The following is a 14430-nucleotide window of genomic DNA, read 5'->3' as shown; positions in this document are numbered from 1 at the left end:
TCAGCCCTCAAACTATCAGCCACTTCAACCACTACCTCCTATTAATCCTAAACTGGCTACCGCTCCTGTTATGCCACGACCACAGAAGCCTGCTTCTTCCATGTCCGTTCTGAGAAGGCGCAGGGTCAGGTAATGAATTAACGTACAAACTGTTGATGGACCAGTGAATTGCAGGGAATGTGCTCAACGATTATAATAAAAGAAAATAGCGATTTGCTAGGTTCTTTGTGATTGGCTTGACCTAAGTAATCTGAGATTGGGTCCAGCACACCCTTGATTGAGGAGAATAAGCAGTGTTGCATACAAAATGGATTTCTGAATGGAGAGAGAGGGGGGGGGGGGGGGGCGAGAGAAGGGAGAGAGCGAGAGTCCTTTTTCCTGTTCTCTCTCTCTTTCTCTCTCACTCACTCACTCACTCACTCACTCACTCACTCACTCACTCACTCACTCACTCACACACAAACACACACACACACACACACACACACACACACACACACACACACCAATTGACCCTGAATTGCATAAAGTAGTTTTGAACACCTTCCATTGCCGCAAAAAACAGCACTGAGTGAATGTCACCCGAATCAACAGGATACGATGAGGGGAACACTACACTTTTCTGTAAATACAGGAAAAAGGACTTTAATGACTCACTCTCGTCGGGTCGCTGGGGCTTCAGCGGTGAAGTCCAAACTTCCCTCTCCCCAGCCAGTTCGTCCATCCCATTTTTGTGGGGGGCAAGTCATCTGAGTTAAAGTCCCCCCCCAAAGTCCCAATGATCATCGTCACACACACATCTGGATGTGGTGAAATTTGTCCTCTGCATTTAACCCATCCCCATATGACTTTAATCCATCCCCTGGTGTAGAGGGGAGCAGTGAGCAGCAGCGGTGCCGCGCTCGGGAATCATTTGGTGATCTAACCCCCCAATTCCAACCCTTAATGCTGAGTGCCAAGCAGGGAGGCAATGGGTTCCATTTTTATAGTCTTTGGTATGACCCGGTCGGGGTTAGAACCCACAACCTTCCAGTCTCAGGGCGGACACTCTACTACTAGGCCACTGAGCTGAGAGACATAGTCTCGCCAGCATTTCTAGAGTTTAGTGGGACATGCTCGTAACACCACACCAGGAAATCATCCAGGAGGTATCCTAATTATATGTTTAAGCCACATCATCAGGCTCCTCAACACGAAGGAGCAGCGCCAATCCAGGTCTCACTGTCATTGTCTATGTGAGCATTACAGTCACCCAGCACAACAATGGCACCCCCAGGAGGAGCGCTCTTTGAACTGCCGTTTGCTGCACAGGCACAAACAACAGTCAGGATCTTTCTCCCCACCCAAAGGCGGAGGGAGGCTACCCGCTCGATAACCGGGATACAGACGCCCAAGTTGTGTGTGGAGGCGTATTCGACTACATGTCTAGTCATACCCTATCTGCCTTGCACACCAGCACGGGCTGTCAGAGAGGTGACATTTCATGTCCCTAGAGCTAGCTTCTGTAGCCGGGAATCGGACTGCCAAGGTGCCTTTGGCCACCACCCAGGTCACCATGCACCTGACCCCTTTGGCCTCACCCACAGGTAGTGAGGAGCACCAGCGTTTTCTTTTCAGGGTGTGCCCAGCTGGGCCGCATAGATAAAGGCCCACCTACCAAATGCTCGCCTCTGAGCCCCACCTCCATGTATCATAAAGAAAACTTAATTTTATTGTAAATAATGCAATGAATAAAATAAATGTGTGTGTGTGTGTGTGTGTGTGCGCGTGTGTGTGTCAGGGATGAGAATTTTCCGTGGATCCGCGGATTTCCGTGTTTTTTTTCCGACTCGCGAGCATTTGCCCACTCGCCGTGACGGCATCTTTTGGCAGTTCTCAAGGCAAAATTAGTTAAGCTGTGAGTATGGAAATTGGCTTGCCTCTGTAAACCTAACTCACTGGCAGCAGTGATGCGACAACATCCGCCTTATTTTTGGCAGCATTTTGGCGCTACTTTTGTCACATCAGTTCCACTTGTTAACTTATGCGGAGAACTAGTGTTTTTACACTGTCAGAATGTAAATTTGCGATTGGGTTTTCATCAATCAATCAATCAAGTCAAGTTTATATAGCCCTAAATCACAAGCAGTCTCAAAGGGCTCTGTCCTCTGCATTTAACCCATCCCCATGTGATTTTGATCCATCCCCTGGGGGAGAGGGGAGCAGTGAGCAGCAGCGGCGCCGCGCTCGGGAATCATTTTTGGTGATTTAACCCCCCAATTCCAACCCTTAATGCTGAGTGCCAAGCAGGGAGGCAATGGGTTCCATTTTTATAGTCTTTGGTATGACCCGGCCGGGGTTTGAACCCACAACCTTCCAGTCTCAGGGCGGACACTCTACTACTAGGCCACTGAGCTGTAGATGAGTTATTTAGTTAGATAGATCTAGGGCCTACTCAGCAAACGTTTTTGCCAGCATGAGGATCGTACCAGGGAAATAGACAAGCCGAACGGCATCAAGAATTGCTTCAGATGGGCATGGCTCAAGAACTCGGAACACAGTCCGTAACCACATGCCTGACGGAACATATCCGTAAAGTAGATGTCCCGGGGAAGGTTTTGTGTATTTTCTGTCAAGATACGTATGATTAGCTATGGAGGCCGCGGCGCTAGGAACATCGAAACAAAAAAATACAAAGGTACTTTTATAAGCATGTTGTGGGTTTAGAAAGTAACATGTTACATGTAAGTTAATGTTACGCAGCCCCCCAGAACCCCGGCTAGTCAAGTTTATTTGTATAGCCCTAAATCACAAGCAGTCTCAAAGGGCTTCACATGGACAAACAATTGACATTCTCAAAGCATCCCCCCTGATCTTGAGCTCCCAAAAGGGCAAGGAAAATTCCTACCAGTGGAAAAATGAGAAACCTTGAGAAGGGACCACAGATGGAAGGATCCCCCTTTCAGGATCACCAGGCTGCAATGGATGCAGAGAGGGCGCATAAAATACGTAATATGAAAATCAATGAAAAAGTGGATGTCCAGGTCAAAGCGAGGGTAATCCGCTGCAGTTCCCTCATCCTGAATTGGTCCACGAGAATCTAGATAGCCGCTGTCAGCTTGGGTGTCACCTAACACCTCCCGAGCCGGGGAGGGGTGCGGGAGGGGGGATGGGGAGAGGCAGCAAAAACAAACTCCAGCCGAATCAGCCACTACAGGTTAATTAAAGGCCATATCATAGAAATGTGTCTTGAAATGAGTCTTAAATGTTTCTACTGAGGTAGCAGTTCCAATATCCATTGGTAGGGCATTCCAGAGCTCTGGAGCCCGAATAGAAAATGCTCTAGAGTCTAGACCCTGCAGACATTTTCTTGGCCCTCGGTGTCACTGAAAGACTAGCGTTTTGCGAAACGAAAGGTTACAAGACGGAACATAAGGAACAACTAGGTCGACGAGATATGAAGGCGCTAAGCCATGCAATGATTTATAGGTTCATAGAAGAACCCTGAAGTCACATCTTAAATGGACCGGGGGCCAATGTAAGTTGGCTAATATTGGGGTAATGTGATCAAATTTTCTTGTCCGTGAGAGCAGTCTTGCTACTTTTCAGTGTTTTTTTCCACATTTGCCATTCTCATCCCTGGGGTGTGTGTGTGTGTGTGTGTGTGTGTGTGTGTGTGTGTGTGTGTGTGTGTGTGTGTGTGTGTGTGTGTGTGTGTGTGTGTGTGTGTGTGTGTGAGTGAGTGCATGTATGAGCTCAATATTTTTCTGAGGTTCTTTTCCTGTTCCACAATCTTAATATTCTCTTGCGTATCAAAACAGCATATTTTGGGAAATGAGTGTTCCAAATTGTCCCTAGGTGTGAGTGCAAATGTTTGTCCGTCTCTGCTGGGATAGGCTTCAGCACGCCCGCGACCCCAGTGGGGACAAGCAGTACAGATAATGGATGGATATTTTGTCTTTGTGCAGGTGTAAGCGCTGTGAGGCATGTATGAGAGCTGAATGTGGAGATTGCAATTTCTGTCGAGACATGAAGAAATTTGGAGGACCTGGGAAGCTTAAGCAAACCTGTGTGCTGCGCCAGTGTCTTTCGGTAAGTCTCGTTTCCTTTTTTCACGAGATGTTAACAGTAACTAATGAAAAAAAAAAGTTCACTGTTTCCACTATATTTTATTTTGCACATAAGGCTATAAACTAAATATTATACAGTAATCCTTTGCTACTTAGTGAGTTTTTATGAAAACAAATATTGCAGATATATGCAGTGCATCGTGGCGTTTTGCGGCATCACTTGGAGTGCGGGTCTTTTTCTGCCCATATGACTTTACAGCACACTATTGGTCGGTAGAGACGAGACCAATGGGAACATGTTGATCTCTATCCTTGCCGCTGACTGACTTCGAACTGTAAGAGCAGTTCTATCCAAGCTTTATCTCAACTTCCTGCAGTTGGGCTACGTATCCACTCGTCCACTTCGTTCATGTCAGCAGAATCGGCAGCATGTCTGATTTGCACTTCCTTTTGTCATGAACGAGGCACGACAACCAAATGGAACACGGGCTCACATAAAGTTTAAAGGAGAAAAGGAGGGCTGGAATGACTGCAGAGCAGGACCTTCGTGAAGCTGGCCCCCTACCCCACGCAAAATTTAAGGAAAATAGTCTGTTTCGTTTGTGCTGGTTTGGGCCGTAAACACTTTTGTTTGTGCAGCAACGGTTTTCGAGTTATAAAAGATTATTTTATAGGTCATCCAGAGTTCACCCAGCCCCCCATCTGCTCAAAATGAACCCAAAATGGTACCGTTCGTTTGTGCTGCAAAAACGTTTGTTTGTGCTGCTAAGGTTTCGTAGATATTAGACATTTATTTTATAGCGATGACATCACCCAGCCCCCCCCCCCCATTTTACTCCAAATGGACCCAAAATAGTACCGTTCGTTTGTGCTTCGTTTGTGATGGTTTGTGCTGCAAAAATTTTTGTTTGTGCTGCTACGGTTTTGTAGATATTAGATATTTACTGTAATTTTCGCACTATAAGTCGCATTTTTTTTTTCTTAGTTTGGGTGGGAGGGCGACTTATACTGAGGAGCGACTTATGTGAATTTTTTCACAAATTTTCAAAATAAAAAAGTGAAACCGCGATAAACGAACCGTGACGTAGCAAGGAATTGCTGCAATTTGAATTTCAAGTGATGTCAGCGGCGCGGCGGTTGTTTACATAAAGGACAAAGATTCGATCACGGGATGACAAAGATGACGGAGGGCCCCACGTACTACCGGCATCATTAGCGGCTCTGTTTGTAAGTGACACGGTGGACGAAGAGTTTGAAGGATTTAATGATTTGGAGTGACACAGAAGGTTTGAACTATTATGGCTTTTACGTACACCCGGTCTACGGAGCTCTCTTTCACCTCCGTGGATGGAAGTTAGTGTCCCAGGTCAAAGAGGCCGGCCTCCGAGGGTGGTCTATATAGGGGGCAGGTGTTGATGATGTGGTCGGCCGTCTGCTCGGGGTCTCCGCACTTGCAAGCCACACTATCTGCCAGTCCCCACTGTCGCATAGATGTGTTGAAGCGCCCAACACCAGTTCTTAAACGGTTCAGTGTGGTCCACTGCTGGCGAGGTAGTTCGTCTCCTCCTATGGCGCCGTCTCCTGGATCCCAGATGTAACGGTGCATGAGGGAAGGACCAGCTGCCTCCCACTCCTGCTTCCAAGCTGCTGCCAGCCAAGCATCTCTGGAGATGTCCTCGGGATGGAATTGAGCATCTCTTGTGCTACAATGTTGTAGGTGTGGTGCGCCTTGAGTCTGCTTGGTGGATCTGGAGTTGTTGTGGTGCTATGCAGGATGTGCCAGTTGTTATTTTTTGCCTTCCTGGCGAGAACGAGGGTGGCAGCCTCACGGCGAAGGTTGGCTGGTGCTATTCTTGCAAGGACAGGCAAGAGGGACAAAGGGGTGGGCTTCAGGCATCCTGTTATAATTCGGAGGGCGTTGTTGATTGCCACATCCACCTTTTTGGCATGGGGGCTTCTGTTCCAAACTGGGGCACAGTACTCTGCTGCAGAGAAGACCAGCGCTTGAGTAGATATCCGCAAGGTCTTAGCAGAGGCTCCTCACGTTCAAAGTCAAAGTCCGCTTTATTGTCAATTTCTTCACATGCCAGGCACACAAAGAGATCGAAATTACGTTTCCCACCGTCCCACGGTGACAAGACACAGTACACAACACATACAAGCAAATAGCACAAAGAGTAAAAACAATAGATAAGAGCGCTGAATAAGTAATAAGCAAATAAACTAAATAAATAAACAATAAATAAATAGACAAATAAGAGCAGCAAAATGGAGCAAGCACGCTAATAGCAGATAGCTAGATCATATCTATCTGCCTGTTTCAGTCTGTTTCTGACTGTTTGGGCAGAGACATTCACACCAGTAGCCTGCTGGAGGTCATTCTGTAGGGCTCGGGCAGTGCTCAACCTGTTCCTCCTTGCACAAAGCAGCGGATATCGGTCCTGCTGATGGGATGAAGATCATCTACGGCCCTGTCCAGCTCTCCTAGAGGAACTGCCTGTCTCCGGGAATTGGAATCTCCTCCATGCTCTGGAGATTGTACTGGGAGACACATCAAATTTTCTTGCAAAAGCATGCATGGATGTGTCATCCTGGAGAAGTTGGACAATCTGCGCAACTTCAGGAGGGTTAAGAAATCACCTCATGCTGCCAGTCGTGATAATGACTCTAGCTAAAGCCAACACTTGTGGAAAAACAGTTAAAAAAGATCAAGAGGGAGGAACTTTAAATGGCCTCCATCTGCAAAACCAGTACTGTTTTGGACACCATCTCGTTGTTGCCCCTCTAGTGCACCTGTTGGTAATTTCATCAACACCAATGCAGCTGAAACTGATTCACAACCCCCTCTGCCACGTACGTACCTGACCAAAACCTTATCAGTGTAATATAATTTATGCCATACCCTGATAAAAAAAACAGTTCCTTTAATTTTTTTGAGCAGTGTATATTGTATGAACTCGTTTTTTACATTGGTCGATGGTCACTTCCCAGAAAAAAAATGCTTTCTGTCACTCACTGTTATTAAATCTTCGGAGATAGTTATGCATTTGTCGCTTGAAAAAGTTGCACGTCTTTGTTTTTCGCCACCCTGTTACGATATGTCTGACCGGCCTGCAGAGCTCACTTTGCATGGTAATTAGTTGGATAATACATGTGTAAGAATTGAATCAGGATGTCAAGTGAAAAATTGTTAGAATAAAATACATGACAGGGGGTGAATGAAGATGCATGATTTTAATCATGAAAAATTGCAATGGCAAAAACAAATGGTTAATTAACGATCTATGGAGCAAGAATTTGACATCTCTAGAAAATTTATTATTAAATAACTGACAAATTGAATGATTGAGCGCAAACATATTTTTTTGTGGCACAAACAATCGGTACCATTTTGGGTCCATTTGGAGTGAAATCAAAGTCCAAAAAATTTAAAGTCAGCTTTATGGTCAATATCTTCACATGCCAAGACACACAAAGAGATCGAAATTACGTTTCCCACTGTCCCACGGTGACAAGGCATAAAACACAATACATTCAATACACCTACAATACATATATGATTGTAATGCATATATAAGCACAATGAATAAATAATAAATACAAAACAATAAATAAACAAATAAATAAATATGTTAGGCAACCGAGGGTGGAGGGGGGGACAGAGTTCAGCATCCTAACAGCCTGAGGTATTAAGCTGTTGGTGAGTCTGGTGGTGCGGGAGCGCAGGTTTCTGTACCTCTTCCCAGAGGGCAGAAGATCAAACAAAGTGTGGGCGGGGTGACTCACATCAGACACAATCGTGGACGCCTTGCGGGTGAGACGGGAGGTGTAAATGTCCTTCAGGGAGGGGAGTGATGCACCAATGACCTTACCAGCTGTGTTCACCATGCACTGCAGGGGCTTCATGTTGTAGTCAGTGCACCTACCACCCCACACAGCGATACAACTGGAGAGGACACTCTCAATGGTGCCACTGGAGAATGTGGTCATGATGACTGGTGGAGCACTTGCTCGCCTGAGCTGGGGACTGAGTGACGTCATCGCTATAAATTAAATGTGCTATATATGCAAAACCATAGGAGCATAAACAAAGGTTTTTGCAGCACAAACCAGCACAAACGAAGCACAAACTAACGGTACTATTTTGGGTCCATTTGGAAGTAAATGGGATGGCGGAGCTACGTGATGTCATCGATATAAAATATATGTGTAATATCTACGAAAACATAGCAACACAAACGAAAGTGTTTGCAGCACAAACCAGCACAAACAAACGGTGACGTCATCGTTATGAAATAACGTATTTTTCGGACTAAAAATCGCTCCGGAATATAGGTCCCATTAGCCATAAAATGCACAATAACATGAAAAAAAAAAAACATATATAAGTCGCTCCGGAGTATAGGTCGCATTTTGGGGGAAATTTAGTCGACAAAATCCTACACCAAAAACAGACATGAACGAGCAACAACAGGCTAAACGAGAGGTATGCTAACGTGACATAAACACAAACGAAGAGCTGAGAACGGGCCTGACGTAACATTCAGAGTCATTCTAATAACTATTACATAAATAACACGTTTAAAAAAACGTCTGTGTCACTCCAATTCATTAAATTTATCGGTCGTCCTTTATGTAAACAATGCCGCGTATGCGCCGCACCGCGCCACTGACGTCGGACTCATTTGCATTTTTAATTATTCCACAGGCCCATATAACGATATATAAAGTATATTTCAAATAACTATCATATTACAACAATATTATCAAACCATCTGTGTCACTCCAAATCATTAAATCTATTGGGGAAGATGGACGACAACCTTCACGAGGTCTTCCCTGTGAGTAGCAAGGTCAGGGTGCAAAACCCGCTTGTGAAACTAATGTCAACAAACAAACGCAGAGCACGCAGAGCCGGCAGACTGAGGAATGGCGGGCAGGGTGCCATCCCGACCGTCGAAAACCGAGGCCTGTCGGTACTTCAACTTAATGTCGAGGGCCTTACCATCGCCAAACTCGAAGTCCTACGGCACCTGGCCGACTCCAACGGGGCCGCGATCCTGCTCATACAGGAGACGCACTGCACGACCAACAACATCTTCAAGATCCCTGGGTTTCACCTGGCCTTCGTCATTTGCCGCAGCAACGACCCAAGACCGGAGAGGCGTGTCCTTGACAGATTCCCCCGCTCACACCACCGACCTTCCATCATCAAAGTCCCATCACTGGTAGAACCGGTGCCAGGGAAGCCTGTGAAGAGATGGAACTTCCGAAAAGCTAACTGGGAGACGTATGCTGAGGAGACGGAAAGGAAGTCAGCCGGCCTGCCAGACCCAGAGTCCACAGATGTGGATGCAGCCTATGCAGCCTACTGCCAGATCCTCCTGCGTGCGGCAAAGAAGAGTATCCCACGTGGATATAACAGGAACTACATCCCAGGCTGGGATGAGGAGTGTAGCTGCCTCCTGAGGGAACACCAGAGAGCTAGCTCTAGAGAAGAGAAGGACGCAACGGCAGCAGCACTGCTTGAAAAGCTGGACTTCTCCCGCAAGGCGAGATGGACAGAAGTCGTTGAATCAATTAACTTCACCCATTCCAGCCGGAAGGCGTGGCAGACCATCAAACAGCTCACAGGCAGAAATACATCAGCCCATAGATGCCCAGTCACTGCAAACGCAATCGCCTCCCAACTCCTGAAGAATGGCTGCATCCCGGATGCAGACAAAGTCCTTGCACGACTGATATCGCGTGAGGTGTCTTGTATCTTAGGGGCGGCCAACGTCGATTCCAATCTCTCAGGACCCTTTACAGCAGAGGAATTCAGTGAGGCCAAGAGTAAGCTAAAGCCGGGCAAATCCCCGGGCCGTGACAATATCCACCCGGAGTTTGTCATCCACCAGGGCCCAACAACATCTAGATGGCTTAGAGTTTTCTTCACATCATGCTACCGGAGACTAAAGCTCCCAAAGATCTGGCGTAGGGCCTCTGTGATAGCTCTGTTGAAGCCAAATAAAGATGCGAAGGACCCCAAGTCATACAGGCCCATCTCACTGCTGAGCACCCCATTTAAGATCCTGGAAATATTGATACACAGCCGCATAGAGCCAGTGGTGGACCAACAGCTCCCACCGGAACAAGCTGGTTTCCGACGAGCAAGGTCAACAGCAGACCAGATCACCCTACTCTCCCAAGACATAGAGAACAGCTTCCAGGCTAAGGAGAAAGCTGGAGTGGTACACCTGGACTTAACTGCCGCATACGATACAGTCTGGCACCGGGGACTCCAGCTGAAACTGCTGAGGACCATACCGGACCGGCACATGGTGCAGTTCATCATGGAGACGCTTTCCAACCGCAGCTTTACTCTCCAAACCAGCAGTGGGCAGTGCAAAAGGCTCCGAAGACTGAGGAGCGGGGTACCGCAAGGGTCAGTTCTCTCACCAATGCTATTTAACATCTATACATATAACATCTACCGGACACAGCATCCAGAAAGTATGGACGACCTTGCCATCATGCTGAGCCGACCAACGTGGAAGGCGACGGAAGACGGCCTGAATGAAGATATGCGCACCATGGTAGCATACCTTCGAAAGTGGCGTCTCCAGCTCAGCGTTGGAAAGACTGTTGCTGCGTCATACCATCTCTGCACCAGGGAAGCAAGGAGAGAACTTGCAGTGAGCATTGAGGGCAAACGCCTGGAGGTTCAACGAGCCCCGAAGTACCTTGGCGTGCGTCTGGATCGGACCCTATCCTTCAAACAACACCTTGATGATCTGAAGGCAAAGGTGACATCCAGGGTTGCACTGATCCGCCGCCTTGCTGGAACAGCTTTCAAGATAGCGGCGCGTGCACACGCAGCGGCCTCTCTCCGTCCGAACCGATCGGTGTTTTGTTCATCAAATAAGTGTTTGTCAGACAGTTTTATGTGTTTGTCTGATCGTGCCATGTTACGCTACAAGTACAGCAGGCAGGTTCTGCTCGACATCGGCGAAAGCGAGTTTTGCGGCGTTTCGGACTTTGATACGGGGACATTAAAGTCACTGGGACTGCTCCGGCCTGAATCATCGCCGGACTCGTCTGCTACTCCTTCCCCGGACAAGCAGCGTCGGAAGCGGTGTGCGAGGAGGCAGAAGAGGGGAAAGCGCGGAGGAGTCCGGGCCAGGCTAGCGGCGAACCCAACTCGCCCGGCCGTGCCTTCCATTCTTCTGGCGAATGTCCGGTCGCTGGACAACAAGATGGATTACATTCGTCTGCTGAGATCCACGAACCGGGCAGTGAGCAACTGCTGCGTGTTCGTGTTCACTGAAACTTGGCTGAATGTCAACATTCCGGACTCTGCTGTGCAACTGGAGCGGCTGGCGTGCTTTCGAGCGGACCGGGCAATTGAAGAAGGAGGGAAATCGCGTGGAGGAGGTATCTGTGTCTACATCCGCGACGAATGGTGCCGGGACTCTGTAGTGGTATGCAGGCACTGCTCGCCACTGGCGGAGTTTGTGATCGTTAAGTGCCGTCCTTTTTACCTACCAAGGGAGTTTGCTGCGATTCTGCTTGTCGCGGTCTACATCCCGCCTTCCAACGTTGGAAGTGACAGGATCACGGCCCTTAATGAACTGTATCGGGCTGTCAGTGATCAGCAGACGGCGCACCCTGACGGTCTCATCATCTTCGCTGGTGATTTTAATCATGCTGACCTGAAGTCTGTCTTTCCAAAGCTTCACCAGCATGTTACTTTTCCAAGCGTGGTGGCAGGTTCCTGGACTTGGTCTACACTGCACATAAAGGAGCTTTCAAGGCCACCCCCCTCCCCAACATCGGACTTTCTGACCACGTCACCGTTCTGCTTACCCCCGCGTACAGACAGAGAGTGAGAACTTCCAGGCCGGTTCGCAAACGTGTTAGGGTGTGGCCTGAGGGGGCCTCTGATGCTCTTCGGGACTGCTTTGGCACTACAGACTGGGAAATGTTTAAGCAGGCAGCCACTTGCGACAATCGGACGGACATTGAGGAGTATGCTGACTCTGTGACCTCTTACATCGCTAAGTGCATTGATGATGTGACCCTCACAAAGTACGTCGTCACTCGGGCTAACTGGAAGCCATGGCTAACAAGAGCTGTCCTTGGGCTCCTGAGGGCCAGAGACAAAGCCTACAGGGCTGGGGATGCAGCGAGCGTGCGATCAGCAAGGGCGAAACTGTCCCGGGGCATCAAGGATGCGAAAAAGGCGTTCTCTTCCAAGATTACTGCTCACTTCGAAGACAGCAGGGATGCTCGGAGCCTGTGGCGAGGCATACAGACAATCACGGACTACAAGCCCGCGCCGCAGAGCTGTGAGGGCGACGTCCCTCTGCTCAACGAACTGAACCGCTTCTTTGCTCGCTTCGACGCTCAGAACGACACTTGCCCGCTGAAGACCCCTCGCCATCCGGACGAGCAGCCTCTGTGCCTCTCTGCCGTTAGCGTGAGGAAGACGCTTGCTGCTATCAACACCCGTAAGGCGGCGGGCCCGGACAACATCCCGGGACGGGCGCTGAAGGACTGCGCTGAAGAGCTGATGGATGTTTTCACGGACATCTTTAACATTTCCCTGCGGCAGGCCGTCGTCCCGTCTTGCTTCAAGGCTGCCACCATCATACCTGTGCCGAAAAAACCTTCTCCCTCCTGCTTCAATGACTACCGCCCTGTGGCACTGACCCCCATCGTCATAAAGTGCTTTGAGAGGCTTGTCTTGGCGCGCGTCAGATCTGTTCTTCCCCCCACCGTGGACCTCTTCCAGTTTGCCTTCCGACCCAATCGGTCCTCTGAGAATGCCATCTGCTCTGCCCTCCACTCTGCCCTCACCCACCTGGAGAACAGGGACTCGTATGTGAGATTGCTGTTTGTGGACTTCAGTTCTGCATTCAACACCATTGTTCCACAGCGTCTCATTTGCAAACTTGTCAAGCTGGGCCTCAGTACCTCCCTTTGCAACTGGCTACTGGACTTCCTCTGTCAGAGGCCTCAAGTAGTGCGTGTGGGCGACAGTGTCTCCGGCAGCATCACGTTGAGCACAGGGGCCCCTCAAGGCTGCGTGCTCAGTCCGCTGCTCTTCACCCTGCTGACACATGACTGCACTGCGACCTACGGCAGCAACCGCGTGCTGAAATATGCCAACGACACGACTGTGGTGGGTCTGATCACCGGTGGCGACGAGACTCACTACAGATCGGAGGTCGACCTTTTTGGCCGCTTGGTGCAGGAACAACAACCTTCTGCTGAACGTCAACAAGACCAAGGAGATTATCATTGACTTCCGGAAGGGTCACACCCACCACCTGCCGCTGACCGTCGACGGAGCTGTGGTGGAGAGAGTGAGTAGCACCAGATTCCTGGGGGTGCACATCAGTGAGGACCTCTCCTGGACCACCAACACTGCGTCGCTGGCGAAGAAGGCCCAGCGCCGCCTGTACTTTCTGCGGAAACTCAGGCGGGCGAGTGCTCCTCCCGCCGTCATGACCACGTTCTACCGTGGCACCATTGAGAGCGTCCTCTCCAGCTGCATCGCTGTGTGGGGTGGTGGCTGCTCTGGGTACAACATGAAGGCCCTGCAGCGCATAGTGACCACTGCGAGTAAAATCATCGGGGCTCCACTCCCCTCTCTGAAGGAAGTTTACGCCTCCCGTCTCACCCATAAAGCGGCTGCGATTGTGTGTGATGAGAGTCACCCCGCTCACTCTTTGTTTGTACTTCTGCCCTCTGGGAAGAGATACAGATGCCTGCGCTCCCGCACCACCAGACTCAGGGACAGCTTCGTGCTCCAAGCTGTCCGGATCCTGAATTCCCTCCCCCCTCCACCCTCTGCTGCATGATGTCCTGTTCTTTTGCGCTATGATCTAGCTATCTGCTATTAGCGTGCTTGCTCCATTTTGCTGCTCTTATTTGTCTATTTATTTATTGTTTATTTATTTAGTTTATTTGCTTATTACTTATTCAGCGCTCTTATCTATTGTTTTTACTCTTTGTGCTATTTGCTTGTATGTGTTGTGTACTGTGTCTTGTCACCGTGGGACGGTGGGAAACGTAATTTCGATCTCTTTGTGTGCCTGGCATGTGAAGAAATTGACAATAAAGCGGACTTTGACTTTGACTTTGAACGTGAGGAGCCTCTGCTAAGACCTTGCGGATATCTACTCAAGCGCTGGTCTTCTCTGCAGCAGAGTACTGTGCCCCAGTTTGGAACAGAAGCCCCCATGCCAAAAAGGTGGATGTGGCAATCAACAACGCCCTCCGAATTATAACAGGATGCCTGAAGCCCACCCCTTTGTCCCTCTGGCCTGTCCTTGCAAGAATAGCACCAGCCAACCTTCGCCGTGAGGCTGCCACCCTCGTTCTCGCCAGGAAG

The 14430-nt window shown here is 49.0% G+C and overlaps 1 protein-coding gene across 6 annotated transcripts in view; it reads left to right on the top strand.

Annotated features, from left to right (window-relative positions):
* LOC147056229 (lysine-specific demethylase 2A-like) overlaps positions 1 to 14430 on the top strand; it is a 161303-nt gene that overhangs the window by 63204 nt on the left and 83669 nt on the right. For all 6 annotated transcript variants that reach the window (XM_085912640.1, XM_085912637.1, XM_085912636.1 and 3 more), the window contains 2 exons: positions 5 to 129; positions 3948 to 4071. In XM_085912640.1, the coding sequence (XP_085768766.1) occupies positions 5 to 129; positions 3948 to 4071 (249 nt within the window). The remainder of the gene's footprint in view (positions 1 to 4; positions 130 to 3947; positions 4072 to 14430) is intronic.

This window comes from Syngnathus leptorhynchus, chromosome 5 (genome assembly GCF_054491065.1).
Source record: "Syngnathus leptorhynchus isolate UIUO chromosome 5, UIUO_Slep, whole genome shotgun sequence".
NCBI lineage: Eukaryota > Metazoa > Chordata > Actinopteri > Syngnathiformes > Syngnathidae > Syngnathus > Syngnathus leptorhynchus.
Note: the sequence above shows the minus strand (reverse complement) of the source record. Positions and strands in the feature narration are given on the sequence as shown.